This window comes from Prunus avium, chromosome 7 (assembly GCF_965620075.1).
Source record: "Prunus avium chromosome 7, drPruAviu1.hap1.1, whole genome shotgun sequence".
In the NCBI taxonomy this organism is placed as follows: domain Eukaryota; kingdom Viridiplantae; phylum Streptophyta; class Magnoliopsida; order Rosales; family Rosaceae; genus Prunus; species Prunus avium.
The window spans coordinates 25,252,768-25,275,249 of NC_142290.1; the positions used below are offsets into that span (position 1 = coordinate 25,252,768).

The window sequence follows — 22,482 nt, forward strand, 5'->3', positions numbered from 1 at the left end:
AATTTAGTCAACTAAATCTAACTTTAGTCTCAGAAGACCAGTAATCTGAAGTTTCAAAACTTAGACACTTACATTGGCGAAGCCATGAATTTTGTCAAGCGAGGTCATAACATACCTACTAATACCAAGAGGTGCAATGCAACGGCATATATACATATAGACATAGCCTAGGTATAAAAAGAGAGATTTTTGTAGGTGGTAACTAAGTAAATTCAATAAGTAAAGAATTATATTTAGAACTGTTTGGCATTGGAGTTTTATTGGTCAGCAAATGATGACTTGGGTTTGAGCAACGTGTCCTTGCCAAGATTGGGCTGCAAATCTTATAAAGTTGGCCTAAGCAGCCAACCATGCCGTTCTTGGAGAGGACTCAGAGGAGCCTAATGATGGCGCCAACATGCAGAGACAGAATAGTTAAGAAACAATCAACAACTTCTTTGCTCACACTAGGGTTGGAGGTTGCTGCCATATTGAACTAGTGATGAAGAAGACATAGTCTACCAGCATATTGCAATAATTGTTTGGTATTGCCTAATTATAGATTGATAATTGAAGCACTCAAACGTTGCCTTTATTGCAGTGAACCTCAACATTGTGTATGGTACAGGGCATTGTGCCAATGAAACTCAACATTGGAACTTGGTCTTCATCAACACGCATCTAGAGCTTGATCTCTATTTCTCTCACCCTTTTAGGACTTTAGGGAGCCACTTAGTAGATTCTTTGGGAATGCGCTTGAGATTGTTTTTGTAATCGATGTGGTAAAGCCCGAATCGTAAGGTATAGACATATCTTGAGGCTTCTTTGGAGCTAAAGGATCGTTGAGGTAGCAGATTGGCTTCTTTGGAGTTGCAGGGTCGTTTTTACCATATCTTGAGGTATAATAATTGATGCCAACAAATCAAAGGAACCCTTCAACAATCTCCTCTCTTCCTTAGTGAAAATGGGCAGCCTTTCCTTGACCAAATGTCTCACGTTCTTTGGATAATCTCCATATACCAATGGCTCCGTGTACCATCCAAGTTCAAAGTCCAAATTTCTCTTTACTGCAGCTCTGTCTTCTGTTGATTCTGAGTAAGGCTCCACATATTCTTCTATAAGACTAATTCCAATTTGTCCACCTTGTTTCTCTGTAAAGCTCAACAACAGTGGCATGGGCTAGGACTCCTAGGAGAAGGCTATGGCTCACAATGTAAGGTTCAGTGACTGAATTGCCTTCCCTGCATGGAAACCCTGCAAGGTCATATCCCAATTTGGCAATGATCAACGGCTTGTTGATTGCGATCCAATTTTTTACCCTTTCTCCAAATGTTCTAAAACAGATTTCAGTGTAAGCCTTGAAATCATTCACAAAGGAACTTCAATGGGCTGAAAAGGATATGGTGTTGACTGCCCACAAAGGAACACATTGGTGAGAACTGCATTGGATTCCAATGATGCCTTCAGCAATTTTAGACCCTAAGAATTCATGAAAAGAAAATCATCCTTTTGAATAAGATAAAAATACCTCCAACCAAAACAAAAACAAAAAGAACGCAAACCTCATCCATGCCTAGATGAACGATCCTCTCTTCAAGGGTACCAACTTTCTTAACATTGAACTTGTTCAGCATCACGATATGGTAGACATAGGCTTCACTTCCAAATTATCCATTATCATGTTTGTAACAACATCTTTCACAAACCCTCGTCTACCACCACAAGACAAATCGAGTATTGCCGCATGGATATACTATTTTAATATATTGTATTTAAACATATAGCCGCGCTGCTATACTATTAATTGGAATAAAAATTTAAAAAAACACGGACTATAGCCGTGCGGCTATACTATTAATTTAGGAAAAATTACAAAGCGGAGTATAGCCGGCCGGCTATACTATTAATTTTAAAAAAATTAAAAAACACAGCGCTATTTTAATATATTGTATTTATCTGTATAGCCGCGCGGCTATACTTTAATTGGAATTAAAATTTAAAAATTGGAGTACAGCCGGGCCGCTAGACTATTAATTGATGAAAAAATTTAAAAAATGGAGTCTAGCCGGGCGGCTATACTATTAATTTTAAAACTTTTCAAAAAACAGTATAGCCGCACGGCGATACGATTTATTTTTAAAAAAAATAGAAGAAAGGACCGAGGTATAGCCTATTTATTATAAGAAAAGGGACCCGAGTATAGCCGGCTGGCTATACTATTAATTTCAGGAAAAAAAAGGAAGCTACACCTTTTAAATATAAAATATAATATTTAAATAGTATAGCCGCTCGGCTATGCTATTTATTTAAATAGTGAAAAAAAAGACCAAAAAAAGCTATACAGGCTTTACATTCCCCTCTCCGCCTGGCTCGCTTCACTGAATCATACTTCCCATCAAAGTCTTCAAGTTCAAGGCCAAAACAGAGGTGGGCAATTCCTCATTTGAGCTCTCATGGAGCCTCCCAAGAAATCAAAGAAAAGCAAGAAAGTTAGGAAATTGAAGAAAAACTTAAGTTTGGTTCCAGTCGAGCCTAAAGCCGCAGATTCTGACTGGTGGGATAGTTTCTTCAACCCAAGGTTTTTCTTTTCACAAGCTCAGTCTCCAATTACTCTGCTTCCTGATTTTTAGTGGAATGCATTCAAATTACTTGTAGTTTTAACTAAATTATCTTTATATTTTGTTTATTTTGGAAAATCTATGTACACAGACATCTAGAACAGGTGGTGGATTTTGTTCTGTAATGTTAAATTCGGTAATGATGTTCATAATTGGAGCTCAAAACCTATAAACTATGCTTTTGTTCAGTTAGGCTGTTGGGAAAATCGGCCTACGGGCTAGGCGGGTCCATTTTTTTTCTTGACTTTAGCTAAATTATGAACTCGCTTCAATTTCTGATGGCCGCTATAAGAAAACTGGCTTTTGATTATGTGTTTTGCATCCTGAAAACAGAAAGATGTGGTCGAAAAGTTATTGTTAGAGGGAGCAATAGAGATTTTAGCCTGTAAAAGCTTTTTGTATTTTGTATTTTGGTTTTTACCTATGACAATTTTTTTTAATTAATGCCTGAATTTTCTGGTGGATATATATTGTCAGATAGGAAAGCTGAAGAAGGGGCTTAATCCAATGTCCTTTGGAGACCTTCTGTTTGTGTCTCCTTATCTGACAACAGCTTTCAAAACTGGAGTCATAGCTCTCGCCGTAAGTAATTAACATAATTCTTTAGTTACAGATGTTTTGTAGGCCAGTTGATCACAAGAAAGAACATGTTGTATTGCAAACCGTTCTTAATTATAACAATTAATGGATTGTGGGTTTTCATAATTGCTATGTGCAGGAAGGAATAGCAGTAGGGAGAAGCTTTTCCATGTTCAAGAATGACCACATTGATGGGGACAAAGAAATGATTGCCATTGGGATGATGAACGTTGCTGGTTCTTGCACTTCTTGCTACCTCACCACAGGTTAATCACTCATCGTACACATTTAATACTAATTAAATTAAGGGGTTTAATCTTAATTAGATTCATTTCATGTTGCTAATTAAGCAAAATTTTTTCATCAATTTTCAGGGCCATTTCCCACGTCAGCAGTTAACTACAATGCAGGATGCAAGACGTCAAATGTTGTCATGGCAATTGCGGTTATGTTCACATTGTTGTTCCTCACTCCTCTGTTCCATTACACTCCCCTGGTTGTGCTGTCTGCTATTATAATAGCCGCCATGCTCGGCTCATAGATTATGAAGCCGCAATTCACCTCTGGAAGGTTGACACGTTTGACTTGTTGTCTGCATGAGTGCCTGTATCTGTGATCAGGATACTTTTGTTTGTGGCAAGGCCAAGGACTTTTGTTCAAGGAAACCTTCCGAATTCCATGGTTTACAGAAATGTTGAGCAGTATCCCAATGCAAGCAATGTTCCTGGAATTCTCATACTTGAGATTGATGCTCCCATTTACTTTGCAAATACCAACTCCTTAAGAGAAAGGTACTAATTAATTAAACCTGAACACACTCTTGCATGTTATAATCAAATTTAAAAATAATAGTTTGGAAGTTGACCCAATGTCCTACTTGTTTTCAGGATTACAAGGTGGATAAATGATGAGGAAGATAGGATCAAATCTGCAGGGGAAAGTAGCTTACAATATGTGATATTGGATATGACTGGTAACTAAGGGAAACAAATAGTGCATATGTATATAAAGAAAATTAATGTGACATTTTTTACCCTGAAATTAATTTGTTTTCTGGTTTAGTTTGCAGCTGTTGGTAACATAGACACAAGTGGGATAAGCATGTTTGAAGAGGTCAAAAAGCTTGTTGACAGAAGGGGGCTCCAGGTTCAAAAATCTGCAATAGTCTCTTTCAATTTATCAAATATTTCCTTCCAAATTTTTATTTCATCTGTTTATATAACTCTGTAATTTTGTTCCCATCTGTGTTTAGCTTGTACTGGCAAACCCAGGAAGCGAGGTGATGAAGAAGATGAACAAGTCAGAGTTGATTGAGAAAACATGTCAAGGATGGATTTATCTCACAGACTGTGAGTCACAGTTGCAGAGGCTGTTGCAGCATGCAACTTCATGCTTCACTCCACCAAGCCCAACCCTGGCAAAGATCAAGAACCAGCTGCATGGAACAACGTTTGATGGCTTTGGCTGGCTACAATGTGAATTTATGTATCAGAAAGCAATATCCGCATAAATATGAAGATTCATTTGAATTAAGGAGAAATGAATTTCAGGGAAAAAAATTTAAAAAAGGGAGTATAGCCGTGCAGCTATACTCTTTTAATATATTATATTTAAACAGTTTAGCCGCGCGGCCATACTTTTTGCTTTTAGAGAAGAAGAAAGCAGAATCTGATCTCTTTGTATCAGTGTTGAGACAAAGCTGGAGTTCAGCTAACCAAATCAACTACTAGTTAGTGCACAGAGTGTGAAAATGAAAGAGAAGTTTAAAGTCCAAAAGCAGGCGAATGCCATTACATTACATATATACACAGCCGGGTCTTACTCCTATTACACCAGAGAAGACCTCTAAAATAACAACACTGTAAAACAAAGGGATACATCATCCCTATTCAAAAACAAACATCCCCATATATACAAGCTTCAAGATTCCAACTCCAGTACCACTTCATGATCCATTCACCATTCCAGTTTTTAATTTTTTTGAATTTAGGACTTCATTCTAAGCCTATAAATGGGTCTTTTTTTAAATGCTTAAGCATATGCTGCCCTTCTCCTCTGTCCTCAACATTGCCTGAATGGCTACCACCAACAGTGCTACTGTGAGTTTGAAGCTCCTGATTGACACAAAAAGCAACAAAGTTCTGTTTGCTGAGGCAAGCAAGGAAGTTGTGGATTTTCTCTTCACTCTTCTGTCCTTGCATTTTGCAACTGTGACTAGGCTCCTCCTCTCCAATGGTGGCATGGTTGGTTGCTTAGGCAAACTTTACGAGAGCCTCGAAAATCTCAGTGACACATACATGCAACCCAATCTTAACGAAGACTCCCTGCTGAAACCCAAGACAACAATTTCTGGCGCTAACATCCTTCAATTGCCAGCCAACAATGACTCGAATGCGCCTAAACGGTTCTACCTCTGTGTAAATTGCAAGCGCCATATTTCTGATAGTCCTGTAACACCTTGTCCAACCTGCATTTCACTCAAAATATCCACCCAGGTGTTTTATGTTGCTCCTCCACCAGAACCTACTGGAGTGACGTGCGGCAACATTAAGGGAGGATACGTCAAGAGTGACGTTAACTTATGTACATGACAATGGATGATTTGGAAGTGAAGCCTATGTCTACTGTATCAAGTATCACATTGCTTAAAACGTTGAACTTTAAGACGGTTGATGCTTTTGAAGAGAAGGTGGTTGATCTTGACATTAAGGAGGTTTGATCTGTTTTGTAAAATTTGTTTTGTTTACAATACATAATGTTCTCTATCTTTGTCTATTGATTGATACTACATATTTTGTTTGTGCTTTTGGAGGTTCATTTTAGTTTGTGGATTGGCATTAACTGTATTGGCTTACATTGGATTATTTCCACTTCGGATCTTATTGGTAACAAATATTATACCGCAAGATATGGTAAAAACGACCCAACAAGTCCAGGGAAACCAATCTGCTATCCCAATGATCCTTTTGCACTATCGTTGATACAAAAATGAACCAGGAGAACTGATCGTGTGGCTGAAGTAAACTTGCTCACCTACACTGCTCAGGATATATGTGGACTTTATGAAGCACTGACTCTCTAAGGCATACTGTTTTGTTTTTCTGTTGATTTTATGTTTTGGGCCTCCATTTCTCTGTTTCTTTTCGGCATGATCAAATCTCAGACCAGTTGGCAGGAGACCAACTTTTATAACAGTTTTCTGTTTTTTTTTTCTTTCCATTTGGGCAGTTTTATGAGTTCTTCGGCTTTAGTACCATTGATTTAGTTTGAATTGCTATTGATGGTTTCTAAGGCTTGTCTAAGCTTATAAATAGGTCTTTCTAAGGCTTTTCAGGCATATTATACGCCGGTCGTCCTTCTCTGTCCTCTTTGCACAAAGAGTTACAAGCAAGCAAATAAGTTGTTGATTTTCTTTTCACTCTTCTGTCTTTGCATGTTGGTGGTTAACATTGTCATGTCACACAAATTCCTTTGCGATTGATGAAGTTTTTCCCGACGCACATCATCGTTTATGTTCATGGCACATTATGAGGAATGTGAACTCCAATGTGGATAACCCAAAAATTGTAAGGGAGTTCAGCTATTATGTGCATGGTGGTTTGACAATAGTGGCGTTCGAACAACATTGACAACATATGATAGATACACATGATCTAAAAGGCGATTGGATCAAAATGATGCACCACAAACGGAAAAGATGGGCTGAAGCTAATTGCTCGGGGCAGTTTTTTTGGTAAGAATACCACCACACAATGTGTTGAGGGTATGCATAAGAACTTGAAGGATGGAATTGGTAGAGGTATGAAGTTAGTGAAGTGTGTTCCGTAGGTTAAAAGATCCCTATTGAAGTTGAGAAATGAGAATGTGAAGGATGACTTTGGTTCGAAGAATTCACACCCACTCCTTCTTACACACCTCCGACCTCTAGAGGAACATGCAACTTCTATTTTTATCCATGATATTTACAAGTTGATAAGAAATGAGATAAATAAGGAACCAAAATTAATTATGGTGCTACCCGTCAGTAACAATGACGAGCCTAGTGTTTACAAATTTTCCAAATTTGGAAGGCTGGATGAGAAATGGATTGTGGTTTACTACTAGAAAGACCAACATCTTCAATGTTCATGCAATTATTTGAATCCGATGGAATTTTGTGTGGTCATATGTTTGGAGTCAAGAAATGTGAGTGTTGTGGTGTTTTAGACAACCTGCAAAACATTAAGATGTGAAGAAGAGAAAAATAAGAAGAAAGAAAAAAAATCAGTAGAAGAGATAAAATAAGAGAGAAAGAGGTAGAAGAGAGAGAGAGAGGTGAAGAGATAGAAACAAATATGTGGAAAAGAGAGAAAAATGGGTATGGTTCACCAAAAAGGAAAAGAAGTTGGGCTAGAGTTGTTATTAGTTGGGTATAAATTGGAACTAAGACATTTGGGTAGTAATTGGGCTAAAATATTACTTGGAGTTACTAATGTGATTTGAATATTAATTAGGCTTACTAATAATTTTGGATATAAATAAATAAGTAAACTTAACATAACCAATCCGGTTAGGTTTATATATCGGTTTTTTCAAGACAAGAACTGGGACGAGAACCGATCCAAAACGGTCTAGTTCAGTTTTTGAGCATAGGTTGACTTTTTTTGTCAATACGATTTTTCCTTTTTTTTTATATACTTGGTTTGACTCAGTGCACCGGTTCAAATGTCCACCCCTAAGAGCAGCACATATATATTTATCATGGTCCAAAGCAAGTCTAGGACACTTTAGTGAGCAAACCGCAAAATTAATTTGAGTAAAGAGCCTTAGATATGTGCTAATCCTATCAAACAAAACTCAAAATAAGGCTCTAAAACAAGATAACAGAATCTGCAAGGTTGTATTGCAACATCACCTATACTTGCTTACAAATTCACCATAATTAATTCACAAGTGCATAAGGGTCTAAAACTTAGGCATGTCACTCTAGAGAAGTGGAGTTTTGTTCCATAAAATTCCAGATTCATTCCACACTCATTGTATAGCCTAATTCAAGTCATTCATAACAATTAGTGAATCTATCAACATTGAAAATCTAACTGACATAGTATAATAGTCAGTGCCTCGGAAGAAACTAGAGAGACAACTTATCTATGAAATAATGAGTTGCTCCCTATCCTCTAATAACCTTTAAAGTACTTAAAAACACTTTACATAGTGGTTTTAAAAAAAAATGAGGCCATCAACTTTTCTTTCTCCAAAAATGGGTGCATATTATATTGCTTCACAATTAATTACAGCCACAGAAATTAACAACATGGATGAGATATCTTAACATGAAAGCATTGAGTCGATGAGTGGAGCAATTGATTGAGGAAGGTGAGAGATATAAAAGAATCCCATGCATTGCTGGTTGATCTTGATCTCAATTTCATTCTCCATTTTGGGACAAATCACTTTTACCAAGCAATATACGAAAAAAGAAAAAGGAAAAACTTGGCTGACACCAACACCACAAGTTCACAACTAGCAAGATGGCCTTATCAATGAGTATACATTTACGGCAAGACTGTCAACCCTATATTGAGTATATGATGTGCTTTCATTCAAGGAGTGCACATGCAATTGTGAATCTTCGATTTCAAATTTATGGACTCGGAAAAAAAGTGAAGAGTTATGAATGGATGAAATTAGTTGGTACCAAATATATTCAATTCACCTAAAATCATAAGTGACTAGTCAATAAGAAACCAAAGAAACCATCATCTTTAGTTGATGAGTTCTTCCTCCTTTCTTTTATTTTTTTTCTTTAGTCACAGGTTGCATGTCACATGTAGTTAATCTTTAACCTTAATCGTGTCACATATTAAAACAGAAAAGAAAACGGTCTAATGCATGAAAAAAAGAAAAGAAACACATACGGTAAAATAAATATTCTTTATAATCAAAATATATAATATATTTATTATGCATGTACTTATATATTTTTCACGTTTTCTTTACAAAAGGTTGAATGGTACAAGTAAAATTCACGTATTTTTCATACATTAGTAAATACACACAGATATTATTCATATACAGTCCCCTACTTTTACTTTACTAAACCATGAACACCAGAAATTTGCTCCTGTTTTTTTTTTTAAATCTTTTCCTTTTTCTGGGTCTGGAGTTACTTTCCCATGCATGTGCCCATTAGAAGTACTTTCCAAATCCAGCAGGAATAAAACAAACGAATTAAAGACAAAGCAAAAATCCAAACTGAGCTTACGCACACAAGATCTAATACAGACGTTACAGAAGAGCTTCTTCTCCTTAAAATCTCCAAAACCAAACGGCTGTCCTCACCACAATTGAAGAACCCGAAGAAAGCTGTTCCGGAGAGCTCCTCAGTTGGAAACTGAAACTGAACACACTGCTTGTTCAATCTCTAATCTTCATCTTCATAAAATTCCAGCTTATCATCCAAATAATGGGTAGAAAACCAACTAAGCCTTCACCAAAGATACCATCATTTTTCAAGTTCCTGGTTGGTGACTTCTCTCAGCGTTTGGTAACATCCAGTCCTACCTCTCTATTTCTTTCACTTCTCTGTTCCTGATGATGAGATATATTAAGTAGATTTTTATGTAAATTGTCTGTTTTTGTTGGTTTGCCAAAATGAGTTTTGTTCTGTAAAAGCAGAGTTTATTTTGGGGATTTATATATGAAACCCTCTAATTAAATGAAACTTACTGACTGATTCAACTGAAAGTTGCTGATCTTCTAGGTTCCTAACAGGATTTGTGTTGTTTTTTAAATTTCTTTCTTCCATTTCTGTTTCTTTTTCTCTGTTCTTGTTGGTTTTAAAAGTACTGCAATATTATGGCTTGCCCTTTTCCTTTTTTCTTTTTTGCTTTCTTCCATTTCTGTTTCTTTTGTCTCTGCAATATCATGGCTTGCCTTAGTTTTTTCTTTCTTTCTTCCTTATCTGTTTCTTTTTTCTCTGTTCTTTTTGGTTTTTAAAACGACTGCTGCATATCATGGATTGCCTTTTTTGTTTCTTACATTTCTGTTTCTTTTTTCTCTGTTCTTTTTGCTTTAGAATGACTGCAATTTGATCGATTGTTTTAACTGATTGTGGTTTGGCCCTTTTGTTCATCTCATAGCCTAAAAATTCTGTTCAAGATGTACTGATGTCCACAGTTGCTTGGTTTTTATTATTTATGCTATGTTTATGCTAGAGTTTTGTTGAATTTTGTAGAGTATACCACCTGCATTTATGGACCATATCAATGGACGATTGCCTCCCAAATGTACTCTTAGAGGTCCTAGTGGAGACTGTTGGACAGTGGGTTTGGAAGTGAGAGGGGATAGATTTTTCTTCCATGAGGGTTGGCAGCGTTTTGTGAAGGACCATTCTTTGGAAATTGCAAATCTTTTGGTTTTTGATTATGATGGCAAGTCCAAGTTTAATGTCAAACTGTATGATCCAATTGGCCCTGAGAAGGAGTTAGAACCAGCCAAGAAGAGAAGGGGAAATCGAGCTCGAGTAAAGGAGGAGATCATTGAGCTTGACACTGAAGAACCCGACGAAGACAGTGAAGAAGATGCTCGTATGTCGAACATAAGGAAGCGTAAGTTGTATGCTATTTTACTTCTTTAAAGCTTGGGGATTTTTGTATGTGCTAGTTTTCTTTATAGGTTCTTTTTAAATCAGGCTCTGTTTGGAATTGTATAGGCAAGTCTCTCAAGTCTGGAAAGAGGATTGCAAGAACTGATGGTGGGAAAGAAACATCAAATGCACCTATTGTGTTCAGATCGAAGCATCTATGCTTCATTCAAGCTATGAGGAAGAACCGCTATCGCATGGTGAGTACTTTCGTCACCCCAATCCATAATCCAATTCTGTTACTGAATGGAAAAAATGGTAAAAGAACTCTTCAGAAAACCTTTTGATGGACTGAAAAATGTCCAACTCAAGTGGCTGAGCATTTTCTTTCCCTTCAATGTCGTTCATATTTGCAGAATATCCCAAAGGAGCTGGCTGTGGCTACAGGTCTCATTAGAAAGAAGAGTGTAAGGGTTGAAGACCCAAATGGGATATCATGGGATGTTAAACTAAGGCTTGATGAAAAAGAACATAACGGTGGTCGTTTGCTCATGACAAAAGGGTGGTCAGAATGTTGTCAAGCAAACAACATTTCACTTGGGGACACACTGGTTTTTGAGCTTGTCAACGCCATGCGAGGTGGAATGAAAATGCATATTTTCCGAGGAAATAGTTATGTTGTATTGGATGACTCTTGTGTCAAATATTAGGGCTATATAGTTGAGAACCTGGCATTGCAGTGATGAGTAAATTGTTGCAGATTTCAGTTGCAAGAAATGTTAGAGTATGATTTAATGGTAAGATATTTGAATGAACAGAAGATTTCAGTTGTTGCAGTCCTTGTTTTTGCAAGGTTAATACTAATCCATGTTTAATTATGATAATAAACTAGGTTTTCTCAAATGGTCTATGTTGCTACAGTTTAACTATTTCTTTTGCCTAACATTTATCTAGATTGTTGCCAAGTTTACATCCTCTAGTCACACCTGAAAAAGAAGAACAAAGTTGAAATGTGAGTGATCTCAACCTGAAAAGACACCTTGAACTGAATCAACAATTAATAGAGAACTTGAAGGAGTAGAACAAAATGTTATTCTGTCACAGAGTCTGAATGTTATGCTGTGAGATTATTCACCTGACGTATGCATGACAAGAGAACATTATTCAGAATTCGGGATAAAAGTATAAAAGTTTGAAGGATGTCCACTTACCATTTCATTGTTGCAGAGAGATTCGAATAAAAATCCTTCCCATGTATGCTCAAAACTCTTTGTACAATTAACATTGAAGGCCAGCATAAGAACAGATAGCCATAGAGAAATTGAGGCTGCAAGTGGAGCTCCCAAGAAGATACCAAGAGCTGTCCAGTGTACCAAACCATATGTGATGCCAACATGAAGACCATTGGCAATGACATATATAGATTGTGTCTGAAGAAACTCAAGATGTTTTGCAGGAATCCATATGCAAATAATCAAGGGATCAGAAATTTCAAAAAGAGAGCTGCATATTTCCAAATTTGAACCAGATATATGATGCGGATAGGGGTTATTTTGAAATTATTTGAAAGATTATGTGGCCTTTTTTAAAATTATAATAAATATAGGGTCAAAATCTAATGTTCAAAAACTTGGCCAAATCACACCCAGCCTCTGAGAGAGAGAGAGAGAGAGAGAGAGAAGAAAAGGCCAAGTTTTCCCATTTGAAAATAAACGGCGGCACCAACCAACTCAAAGAACCAGAAGAAGAAAGAAGAAAGAATGTCGAACGGACTTGTTCTTTTCCACTGAAAGCTGTGCTGCTGCATCTGCTCCACTCCACCAGGTTTTTTATTTTATTTTAAAATCAAGCTCGAATATAAAATTTTATATTTTTATTATTTGATCGTTTGGGCATATTTTCAGTCATATTTGAATTCCACTTACGGTATTATTTAATAATCTCTGAATAATTGGTATTTTATTGATTTGGGCAGTGCAATTTTGTGCCGAACAATGCGGGTTCGCTTTATTCTATCTCGGAAATACTGCACTAGTATTGCAATTTCCTCCAATTCTCAAATTGCTCGGTATGCTCGGCTTGGCCAAATTGAGAAAGCCCGAAGGGTGTTTGATCAAATGCCTGACAAAACTATTGTGTCTTGGAACTCAATAGTTGCAGGTTACTTCCAAAGTAATCAGCCAGGAGAAGCCCGAAAACTGTTTGATAAAATGCTGGAGAGGAATACGGTTTCTTGGAATGGTTTGATATCCGGTTATGTCAAGAATGGGATGATTATTGAGGCTAGGAAAGTGTTTGATTCGATGCCCGAAAGGAATGTTGTATCATGGACTTCGATGGTTAGAGGGTACGTTCAAGAGGGTATGATTTCAGAGGCTGAATCACTCTTTTGGCAGATGCCTGAAAGGAATGTTGTTTCATGGACAGTGATGTTAGGTGGCCTGATTCAAGAGGGTCGGATTGATGAGGCTCGTAGGCTTTATGATATGATGCCCGAGAAGGATGTGGTGACAAGGACTAATATGATTGGTGGGTATTTTCAAGTTGGCCGTTTGGCAGAAGCACGTGAGATTTTTGATGAGATGCCGCGAAGGAATGTTGTTTCCTGGACTACGATGGTATCTGGGTATGTGCATAACAACCAGGTGGATGTTGCTAGAAAGCTTTTTGAAGTGATGCCGGAGAAAAATGAGGTTTCATGGACGGCAATGCTAATAGGTTACACTCAGTGTGGACGGCTTGAAGAGGCTTCAGAGCTTTTTCATGCCATGCCGGATAAGTCAGTTGTTGCTTGTAATGCAATAATACTTGGGTATGGCCAAAATGGAGAGGTAGCTAAAGCAAGGGAAGTTTTTGATAATATGAGAGAGAGGGATGATCGGACATGGAGTGCGATGATTAAAGTTTATGAACGGAAAGGTTTTGAATTGGAAGCACTTGACTTGTTTACTTTGATGCAAAGAGAAAGTGTTAGGCCGAATTTCCCTTCTTTGATAAGCGTTCTATCTGTTTGTGGCAGCTTGGCCAGCCTTGATTATGGTAGACAAATTCATGCCCAGTTGGTGAGAAACCAATTTGATCATGATGTATATGTTGCCTCGGTTTTGATGACAATGTATGTTAAATGTGGTAACCTTCTGAAGGCAAACCGGGTGTTTAACAGGTTTGCTGCGAAGGATATAGTTATGTGGAACTCAATGATCACCGGTTATGCCCAACATGGTTTAGGAGAGAAAGCCTTACAAGTTTTCCAAGAGATGTGCACCTTGGGCATATCACCAGATGAGATCACCTTTATTGGAGTTCTTTCAGCATGTAGCTATAGTGGGAAGGTAGAAAAAGGTCTTGAAATTTTTGAGACAATGAAGTCAAAGTACCAGGTGGAGCCAAGAACTGAACATTATGCTTGTATGGTTGATCTGCTTGGTCGAGCAGGAAAGGTAAAGGAGGCAATGGATTTAATTAAGAAAATGCCAGTTGAAGCAGATGCCATTGTTTGGGGTGCCTTATTAGGCGCATGCAGACAACACATGAAATTGGATTTGGCAGAAGTTGCAGCGAAGAAACTTACAGAACTTGAGCCCAACAAAGCAGGGCCTTACGTCTTGCTATCAAATATTTATGCATCACAGGGTAGATGGCATGATGTCGCAGAGCTGAGGAAAAACATGAGAACAAGAAGCGTTAGCAAGTCACCTGGCTGTAGCTGGATTGAGGTGGAGAAAAACGTTCATATGTTTACTGGGGGAGAGAGCACGGGACACCCAGACCATGCGATGATCATGAGAATGTTAGAGAAACTAGGTGTATTGTTAAGAGAAGCTGGTTACTGCCCTGATGCCAGCTTTGTATTGCATGATGTGGAGGAAGAAGAAAAGGCACACAGCTTGGGTTATCACAGTGAGAAACTGGCCATAGCATATGGACTCTTGAAGGTACCCCAAGGGATGCCCATTCGGGTGATGAAGAATCTTCGCGTTTGTGGTGATTGCCATTCTGCAATTAAATTAATATCCAAAGTTATCGGAAGAGAGGTCATATTGAGGGATGCTAACAGATTTCATCATTTTAAGGATGGCTTGTGTTCTTGCAGAGACTATTGGTGATAGCAAACCTTGTGTTATGGGGATAGATCCTAGGACAGACTGGTTTTGAGACAGGAATCATGCCTAGCAGAGTTTATTGGTTAAATTTTTTTTTAGACTGAAAAATTTGACCATGGCAGGCAGACAATGATACTTCAAAAATGATGATACTATATTATGCCATGAGGAGAACTTGCTAAAATTGTGTTGGTATATGGTTTTCAAATCAATCGAGGAATTTGAGGTTCAAATATGGTCTTTCCTCAAGGAAACACTATTTAGATGCTCCTTATGGCCCAATTTTATTGCATTGTCCTCCAAATTATACAATTGATAACTTAGAGTTTAAGGCCTACCATGAGGGGCCTGGATTTGAAACGGTTATGAAGTACTTTTCAGTGTGTGATCATGTGAGAAAGGCATGGGATGATTGCTTATAGAGGCTCGGCTCATGTTCATCTGCTGCATTACTAGAAAATTCTCTTATGGTCAGGTATGTTTTCCAACCCGAGTTTATAATTTTATATTTTGTTACTTTTTCTTGTATAAGCTGCTAACTTATTGTGGCATATTTGCAGTTGACTGTATAATTCATGGCTGGAACATGACATGATACACAAGGAGTTGAGCCGAGGAGGGTGGAACATAAAGCTTTTGTTGCAATGAAGTTCATTCAAGAAGAGGTCATCTTTTAACTAATTTTAAATTTCCCCCAGTTCCTAACGTACTATGATTTGCTTATTAATTTGTTGTTATCAAACCCTCTAGTTTCCTTTAGGCCCTGCTATCCACCATCAAGTTAGTGAGAGTGTGTGCATGCATGAACTAGTAAAAGATTTGAATAGTGTTATTCACAATTGTTGTGTAAGATTCTTTTGGATTTTTCACTCCTCTTAGTGGAAAATCTGTTAATGATTGCTTGCTACATAGGTTGTTGCCGACATGATATTGACTTCTAGAGCATCTGGCACTGCGTAATGTTGCAGACTTTGTTCTTCTTGTGCTTTGTTGTTTCTTGCTTTATAAGAATTTCTGTTCTTCCTACTGAATGTAACGATCAAATTCGGGAGAGCCTCACTGAAAATTGGGCAGGTATTCTTCTTTATTCAAACTTTCAATTCCTACTTTCATGACCAGATTTTCGTCACTTATCTTCAGGAATTGCCTCATGAAGACGGACCTTCAGAAAAGATATCGAGATGACTTCTCATGACTATCCCCGAACAGGTGCATAAATTGTTGTAGATGGTGTTTAGTTCTTGCTGTTTGTCTTCTACCTAATCTTTACAATACAATTGGGATGTAGGAACTTGCAGAAGTAGTGTAAATGTATTTTTCTACATTTGAGACATAGAATGATGTAAGAACTTCCCGCCTCCATCTATCATACTGTCTAAGTGTTTAGATTCAGAGGACACGGAAAAAATTGCAGTTTCCTAAACGCAATTTGCATTTTTGGATCGTTCTCCTTTCAACTGTCCTTGACATACCATTTTGTCTCTTCATATGATTGACAGACCAAAAATTGGTTCAGTCCAAAAGCAAAAAGCAAAAATAATTAACAAGAAACAATTTAGTCAAGAATCATGATGGCCAAGTGTTGCCTGCACGCATAATCTGCCAATAGAATATGCTTGAATGACAACTTTTATCTCATTTCAAGGAATGAGCGTGAACCACTAGAATTGCATCTTTAAACAGACACAATGTAAGAGGTAAAAAGTTAGAAAAGCTACAGCCTTTACTCGTGGAAAGAAAGAAAGGGAAGCTCACAACAAAGTTTTGCTAGAGGAGGAATGTTTGACGATGCTGGTTTTAAGATTTTTGGGGGACATACTCCCGACTCAATACTACCAACATTGATATTGTCCTCAATTTAACCATATGCATATTTGGCAGGTGTAGGGTTTTATACAAAAAGTTTCGATGCTATTAGTAGTAAAACCCCTTATTATGTGTTGTAATTTAATTTGTCAAGTTTCCAATGTAGAACTTCATGTTCTTAGTTAGAAGTGTTTGAAAGTAGATAGTAAGTTTCATTATTTTGTCGCAAAGTGGTATGGCCATCCAAGAAATTATTTGCAATGCATAGCAACTTTGAAAGGGAGATGTTTTTGAAGATCTTCTTTGTTGGAAATCGAAGAGAAAGATCTTTCTTTTTGGCCTTTTTTAACTAAACAACTAATAACTTAAGTGTATGTAGCAACCATTTAGGTGACAATATGTCCAATATCGTGACATGTCGGTGATATATCATTTTGATAATTGCTAAAGCATTAAGCAACACTCAATGGTCCAAGTTTGTTGTCACATACTGAACACAAAATGCTTTATACTGTTAAAATCTTTTGTGTATTTCTTTCTTCAAATAGTCTAAATTACTCTAAATTAATCTAATCTACGAGAAGGACTTGAATTTAAGTGCAACGGGATGAACTTACTGCTCTAGCCAACTTGCCTAACCCACGTCTGCTTTATCTTATGCTTTTAGATCTGGTGTTGCATTTTATTAACATAAGTTCTTTCATTTGTTGTGGTTAGGTAAGTAAGAGGCTATCTTTTGGTTGGTTCTTAAATACAATTTTTATTTCAAATAATAATAAACATTAAACAAATTACCATTGCATTTCATAGGTGGAAGATACACCAAATTATGCTTAGAAAATTATATGCATTACAACAATAAACACCAACTCCTGACCAAGAATAAGAAAACTGTACAAGATTCAGAAGCTTCTTTCACCACTACAACTAACAGATCCATCCCAAAATTCCAGCACACTTAAAGCACTCAAAAATACCCATCAATCACAAGCACTCAAAATCCCTAATTTATATTTTTTTTCTTAATGCCACTCTTCATTGCCCAATTTCATCATATTGAGGTGCCTTCATTCAAAAGGAAAAGGCCCTTATATGATTGTGGGACATTTATTTTCCCTAATGATTTTTTATTTTTTTTGTTGGGGGGTATGGCATATGGAAAATGGTAATTTAAGGCTTAGAAGAAGGACTTTTTTGCAGGTGCTCTTCCAACAGCTCTCATTAAATTGGCTATTTCAAGAACTCTTGCCACTTTTGTTCCCCTTTTAGCCTCAGCTGATGCCCTCCTCTCCTCTGCTTTTCTATGAGCTTTGGCTATATCATTCTGCATCTTTTCTAGGGCCCTTGCTCTTTTCTCCTCCAACTTCCTCTGCACAAATTAGACAAGGACAAAATTTGATGAGATAATAGTTTCACCAAAAGAAAGTATATCATAACATTATGATGATGAAGATGATAATGTTTATTATTGTTATTATTAATGTTTGATAATCTAAATTATGATTATCTGTTTGACCAAATACATGCTCTAAGAATATTGGATGGAAAATAGTATGCAATCAATGAAAAAGAAAGTTGCAAACCATCCTAATCTCAACTAGTCAGAGAAACCATCATGAGCAAAATTTCCAACATGGATAATTAGGAAATAATTAACCCACATGCAGAACAATAATAGCACTTTCATCAAGATTAATTATGCCCACATACCTCAACTTTCTTCATCCAAGAAGAAGCTTTCTGAACCTGCTCACTTTCCCAACCATTAAGGATAGCATCCTCCCTCTTAAACCTGTTATTAAGCTTGGCAATCTTGTTGTTTTGCCAAGCTGATATCTTTGACTCCACCTCTTCTTTCTTCACCCTCTGCACAGAAACCACCTGATCACCTCCTTGATGACCCTGAGTCCCAGCAATGCTTGATGAAGACCCAACTGCATAATTCCTAGCCCCAGCTTGTCTTGGAGAAGCAATTGGCTCTGATGGGTTGTAATTATCTGGTACTATAGCCAAAGGGTTAAGTTCCTCCTCAGGCATATTGTCCTCCTCTCCAATCCTGCCCAAGTTATTGTTCCCATGATTTACAGCGCTATCATTTTCATTGGTACTATTATTAGTCCCAATAGCTGATCCTGCAACCACTAGAGCACTGAACTCTCTACTTATGCTACTGAAATTCTCACTTGGAGCACCTTCTGAGCTAGCCATGGACAAAGATGATGATCTATGGCTACTAGTCTCCCAAGCTTCCCTTCTTCGGCCCCGATTAGCCAGCTGTGGCGGTGCGTGAGGTGGTGTCAAGGCGTGGATGTCCCGGATGATTTGCTCATCTTCACCATGATCATCTTGATCTTGTATTCCTTGGCTTGTGCCAGCCCTTTGATCATTCATAGCAGAGTGTTTGTCAAGTGTTTTAGAAAATGAAATGGGGTTGTGACAAAGAGAGTAAAGGGCTTAAGTTAAGACTTGTATAAGGGTCTTGACTGTTGACAATTGTTCAAAGAGAAATTTAAGCCACACACATGGAAATAGAAGTAGGATTTAAAAAGAGGCTTGAAGTGAAAGCCCATAATGTAAATAGGCCAAGGGATGCTAATTGTCCAAATGGGGTAAAAAAAAGGGGGTTTGAGTTTAGAGTATTTTTTCAGGATATGTTAAAATTTTATTTATCTAAGGACCCTTTAGTTTTGTCTTATTCTTTTATTGCCACACCTTGTATAGATTCTTTTAATTCACACCCTTACTTCCCCACCTTCATTGATTCCCATCAAATGTATGCTTGGGGTGTGATATCTCTATTAGTTTTGAATTAATTATAACATTCTCATACAACTTTCAAAAAGTTAATCCACCATACATAATGGAATATTCACTCAAATTACTATTAATTTTCCCTACCTCTAGCATCTAGAGCCAAAAAGAAAATTGCTAGATAAGGGGATTTGAAAGGTGTGGGGGCCAGTCTATATACACTCCTATGCTAAGAGACAAGCCCCTACTCCCACCTTAATTAGTTTGTAGCTTATTCCAAAATGGTTGATAAACAACTATTGAAAATCATCTCTGTTTTTTGGGTTGGCATGAAATTGTGTTGGCATTTCCTAGAACTTAATATAGGTTTGGAATTGTCATTTAGCTGTAGAGTTAAAGCAAAATTGATGTCTCTGATTTCTAGAAATTACATGATTGAAACAGTTTAGCAATCCCTGAATACCAGTATGGTGACTTAAAACGTATGAGGCATATGATTGGAAGGGTAAGACATGTCATTTTTTATGCACTCATTAAAGGAATGTTGTTGTGGAGTCTGATATGATTTTATTTTCTTAATTTTTAATTAATTAGAATCCCTTTAAGAGTGCATCTCATTTAGCCAATTTTTGCCCAAATCAATTTTGATTCTCTTGCTTTCATGCTTTAACATCCCCTTGATTTTCTAACACGTTTTGGTTGCTTAGAAATCATTTTTTCAATTATATCATAATATCAAGGAGTCAAGATGCTATTAATAGTTTACCTAAACATAGAAGGATTCCTTTGATATTGTGATTGGTCAAAATCTTCTTTCTTGAGCATCTCCTTTCATGAGTGCTTGGTTTACACGTGACTTGCATTTAGAATAGGAAATATTCTATTGTGATTTTTTTCTAGCCTTGAAGAATGGAGATTTGGTACATAAGTTTCTTCCTGTGAAGAAAACCTCTATAAAAACAAGATTTTGTGTTTTCCTTCAGATAGCTTTTTCAACAATATTTTTGTGTGCTTAAACGTTTAAGAAAGCTGCGTTTTTTATTTGAGATAAGTGTTCCATGTTTACTTGGTGATTTATCAAACACTTTATCATTCATATTGCATTTATTTGCATAGTTCGGTGACTTATACGGTTGAGGGCACCAAACTGTGGTGGCGATTTTTCTCCGATGAGCTTGAATCGATCATGACTAGTATTGGGTTCAACATAAGGAGAGTTGGAAGGTCATAACACAACAAAAGTTGAGTTACAAAGAAGTTAGTAAACATTATCTAGAATATGTTTAGGATAAGTGTATGAATACTTCTTGTAATCATCGTTCTATAGTGGATTTGTTTTGGACTGAGGAGTACTGTGGACTTTCCCCAAAGGTAGGCTTTTACCAAGTAAAATAACTCTCTATGTCTTCCTTTATTTTATGCTCTGCACGTTTCAGTTTATTTTTATTGATTATCATTTTAAATTGGCCTATTCACCCCCCTCTAGGCATTATTAGTCATCCTACAGGTAATTGCAATTGGCATCAGAGCAGGTTGCTGAACACACTCAGCAAGATCTGACATACCTTAGGATGGATAGTGTCGCAGGCTCAGTTGTACATCCACCATATTTCGAAGGCAACAACTATGGTAAAATGAAATAATTCCTCTGGTCTATAGATGAACGTGTATGGTATACAATGGTTTATGGATTTTCTGAACCTACATAGAAAATCAGAAAAGAAGAGGAAGAAAGCATAGTCCTCAAAACTAGAGAGGAATGGACCACTGCGTAAGTCACACACAGTACTAATAACCAAAATGGGTTAAATGCTTTATTTTTTGTTGTCTCTTCTGATCAATTTGAATATATATCTGGTTGTGATACTTCTAAGGAACCTTGTGACATTTTGCAGGTTACTCATGAAGGAACAGATACTGTAGAGGGCGCCAAGCTTCAAATGCACACCTTACAGTTTGAGACACTCATAATGGATGAGAATGAAACTTTTTCTGAATTTTATGCTAAACTTTGAGTCATTGTGAATGCATGTTCAAGTTTGGGTGAAAAAATTCCAGAAGATAGGGTTGTGAAAAAGATTTTAAGATCCTTGCCTCAACGGTTTCAACCAAAGATCACGGCCATTGAAGAGATTCGTGACTTGAACACTTTGAAAGTTCAGGAACTCATAGGGTCCTTACAAACTTTTGAGATGAAACATCTAGCTCCTAAAAAGAGAAAAAGTGTTGCTTTCAAAGTTGTGAATGAAGAAGATGATTGGCATTCAATTGAGGATTGCAATGATGAGGAATTGATGATTCTCACAAGACGATTCATGAACTTTCTCAAGAATCAAGACTCAAGGAATCGAGATTCAAAGAATAGTTCATATATAAATTCAAAAAATAAGTTTATTGACTCTATTGATGGTGTGTCTAAATCTCACAGGTCAAATGAACGAAAGAATTGAAAAGAAAATGTCAAATGCTTCGAATGTGAAGGCTATGGTCACATATCTTCGGAATGTGCAAACACCTTAAAGAAACAAAAGGATGACAAGAATAAGGCAATAAATACTACATTTGATAGGGATTTTGACTTTGAAAATGATGAGAAGGCCATTGTATTTATTATGACCATAAAGCTTCGATGAACAGACGAAGAAGGATGACGATTGTGAAGAAATGCATATTGAGTTTATCATGAAGAAATATGGTGATTTGTTGGTTGCCTCACAAAATATCAATATAAAAAATGGCGAGCTTGTCAAATTTATTGCTGCGTTGTAGTTGGAAAATAGCAGGATTGCAAACGAGGTTCAATCCCCTGACGCAAATGCCGAAAAGGTAAGTGAAGGTATGAATGAAAATTGATGTTTTTGCAGAAAAAGTTGACTGATCAAAATAAATTAATCGCATCTCTAATTTCTGACAACAAAGCCCTTGAATTTGAACTTAAAAATTCAAAGGAAAGGATTGTTTCTTTAACCATTGGTGCAAAAAAAAAAACTGACAAGATGATTAGCATGGGAAGAAGAGATGGTGATAAATGAGGTTTGGATTTGCACCAAGCAATAAGTCTTTCACGGTTTCTGCAACG

General features: G+C 37.0%; 4 protein-coding genes and 1 pseudogene across 6 annotated transcripts; 4 read left to right on the top strand and 1 right to left on the bottom strand.

Annotated features, from left to right (window-relative positions):
- Positions 1-350: 350 nt before the first annotated feature.
- Positions 351-4,742, top strand: LOC110771505 (sulfate transporter 3.1-like; annotated as a pseudogene). Its single transcript, XR_015825788.1, has 7 exons — positions 351-458; positions 3,075-3,179; positions 3,316-3,442; positions 3,551-3,967; positions 4,064-4,149; positions 4,246-4,322; positions 4,429-4,742. The product of XR_015825788.1 is annotated as a sulfate transporter 3.1-like (transcript).
- Positions 4,743-5,251: 509 nt separating this feature from the next.
- Positions 5,252-6,446, top strand: LOC148293218 (uncharacterized). The gene is made up of 2 exons (XM_088244628.1): positions 5,252-5,889; positions 6,405-6,446. Exons 1-2 carry the CDS (start codon positions 5,758-5,760, stop codon positions 6,444-6,446), a joined length of 174 nt encoding a protein of 57 aa, XP_088100754.1. The 5' UTR covers positions 5,252-5,757.
- Positions 6,447-9,345: 2,899 nt separating this feature from the next.
- On the top strand, positions 9,346-11,579 carry LOC110771511 (B3 domain-containing protein REM16-like). Its single transcript, XM_021975821.2, has 4 exons — positions 9,346-9,705; positions 10,396-10,768; positions 10,873-11,003; positions 11,160-11,579. Exons 1-4 carry the CDS (start codon positions 9,625-9,627, stop codon positions 11,451-11,453), a joined length of 879 nt encoding a protein of 292 aa, XP_021831513.2. The 5' UTR covers positions 9,346-9,624; the 3' UTR covers positions 11,454-11,579.
- A 192-nt stretch (positions 11,580-11,771) lies between these two features.
- On the top strand, positions 11,772-16,238 carry LOC110771468 (uncharacterized). 2 transcript variants are annotated; one of them, XM_088244164.1, is made up of 4 exons: positions 11,772-12,567; positions 12,719-15,321; positions 15,407-15,511; positions 15,987-16,238. In XM_088244164.1, the coding sequence occupies exons 1-2, from the start codon at positions 12,362-12,364 to the stop codon at positions 14,847-14,849; spliced, it is 2,337 nt and encodes a 778-aa protein (XP_088100290.1). In that variant the 5' UTR covers positions 11,772-12,361; the 3' UTR covers positions 14,850-15,321; positions 15,407-15,511; positions 15,987-16,238. The 2 variants fall into 2 exon arrangements, with proteins under 2 accessions (XP_088100290.1, XP_021831463.2); XM_021975771.2 differs by having other exon boundaries at positions 15,407-16,238.
- A 1,190-nt stretch (positions 16,239-17,428) lies between these two features.
- Positions 17,429-19,175, bottom strand: LOC110771493 (remorin 4.1). Its single transcript, XM_021975800.2, has 2 exons — positions 18,363-19,175; positions 17,429-18,021 (listed from the first exon to the last, which is right to left on the bottom strand). The coding sequence occupies exons 1-2, from the start codon at positions 19,041-19,043 to the stop codon at positions 17,830-17,832; spliced, it is 873 nt and encodes a 290-aa protein (XP_021831492.1). The 5' UTR covers positions 19,044-19,175; the 3' UTR covers positions 17,429-17,829.
- Positions 19,176-22,482: the final 3,307 nt, after the last annotated feature.

What these genes read in the sequence shown, in the direction of transcription:
- LOC148293218 (XM_088244628.1), top strand. Translation starts at nt 5,758, where the DNA reads ATGTACATGACAATGGATGATTTGGAAGTGAAGCCTATGTCTACTGTA. An exon ending in TTGATCTTGACATTAAGGAG is followed by an intron (nt 5,890 to 6,404) that starts GTTTGATCTGTT and finishes CCATTTGGGCAG; the next exon opens with TTTTATGAGTTCTTCGGCTT.
- LOC110771511 (XM_021975821.2), top strand. Translation starts at nt 9,625, where the DNA reads ATGGGTAGAAAACCAACTAAGCCTTCACCAAAGATACCATCATTTTTC. An exon ending in GTGACTTCTCTCAGCGTTTG is followed by an intron (nt 9,706 to 10,395) that starts GTAACATCCAGT and finishes TGAATTTTGTAG; the next exon opens with AGTATACCACCTGCATTTAT. An exon ending in TATGTCGAACATAAGGAAGC is followed by an intron (nt 10,769 to 10,872) that starts GTAAGTTGTATG and finishes GGAATTGTATAG; the next exon opens with GCAAGTCTCTCAAGTCTGGA.
- LOC110771468 (XM_021975771.2), top strand. Translation starts at nt 12,362, where the DNA reads ATGTTCAAAAACTTGGCCAAATCACACCCAGCCTCTGAGAGAGAGAGA. An exon ending in CATCTGCTCCACTCCACCAG is followed by an intron (nt 12,568 to 12,718) that starts GTTTTTTATTTT and finishes TGATTTGGGCAG; the next exon opens with TGCAATTTTGTGCCGAACAA.
- LOC110771493 (XM_021975800.2), bottom strand. Translation starts at nt 19,043, where the DNA reads ATGAATGATCAAAGGGCTGGCACAAGCCAAGGAATACAAGATCAAGAT. An exon ending in CTTGGATGAAGAAAGTTGAG is followed by an intron (nt 18,022 to 18,362) that starts GTATGTGGGCAT and finishes TAATTTGTGCAG; the next exon opens with AGGAAGTTGGAGGAGAAAAG.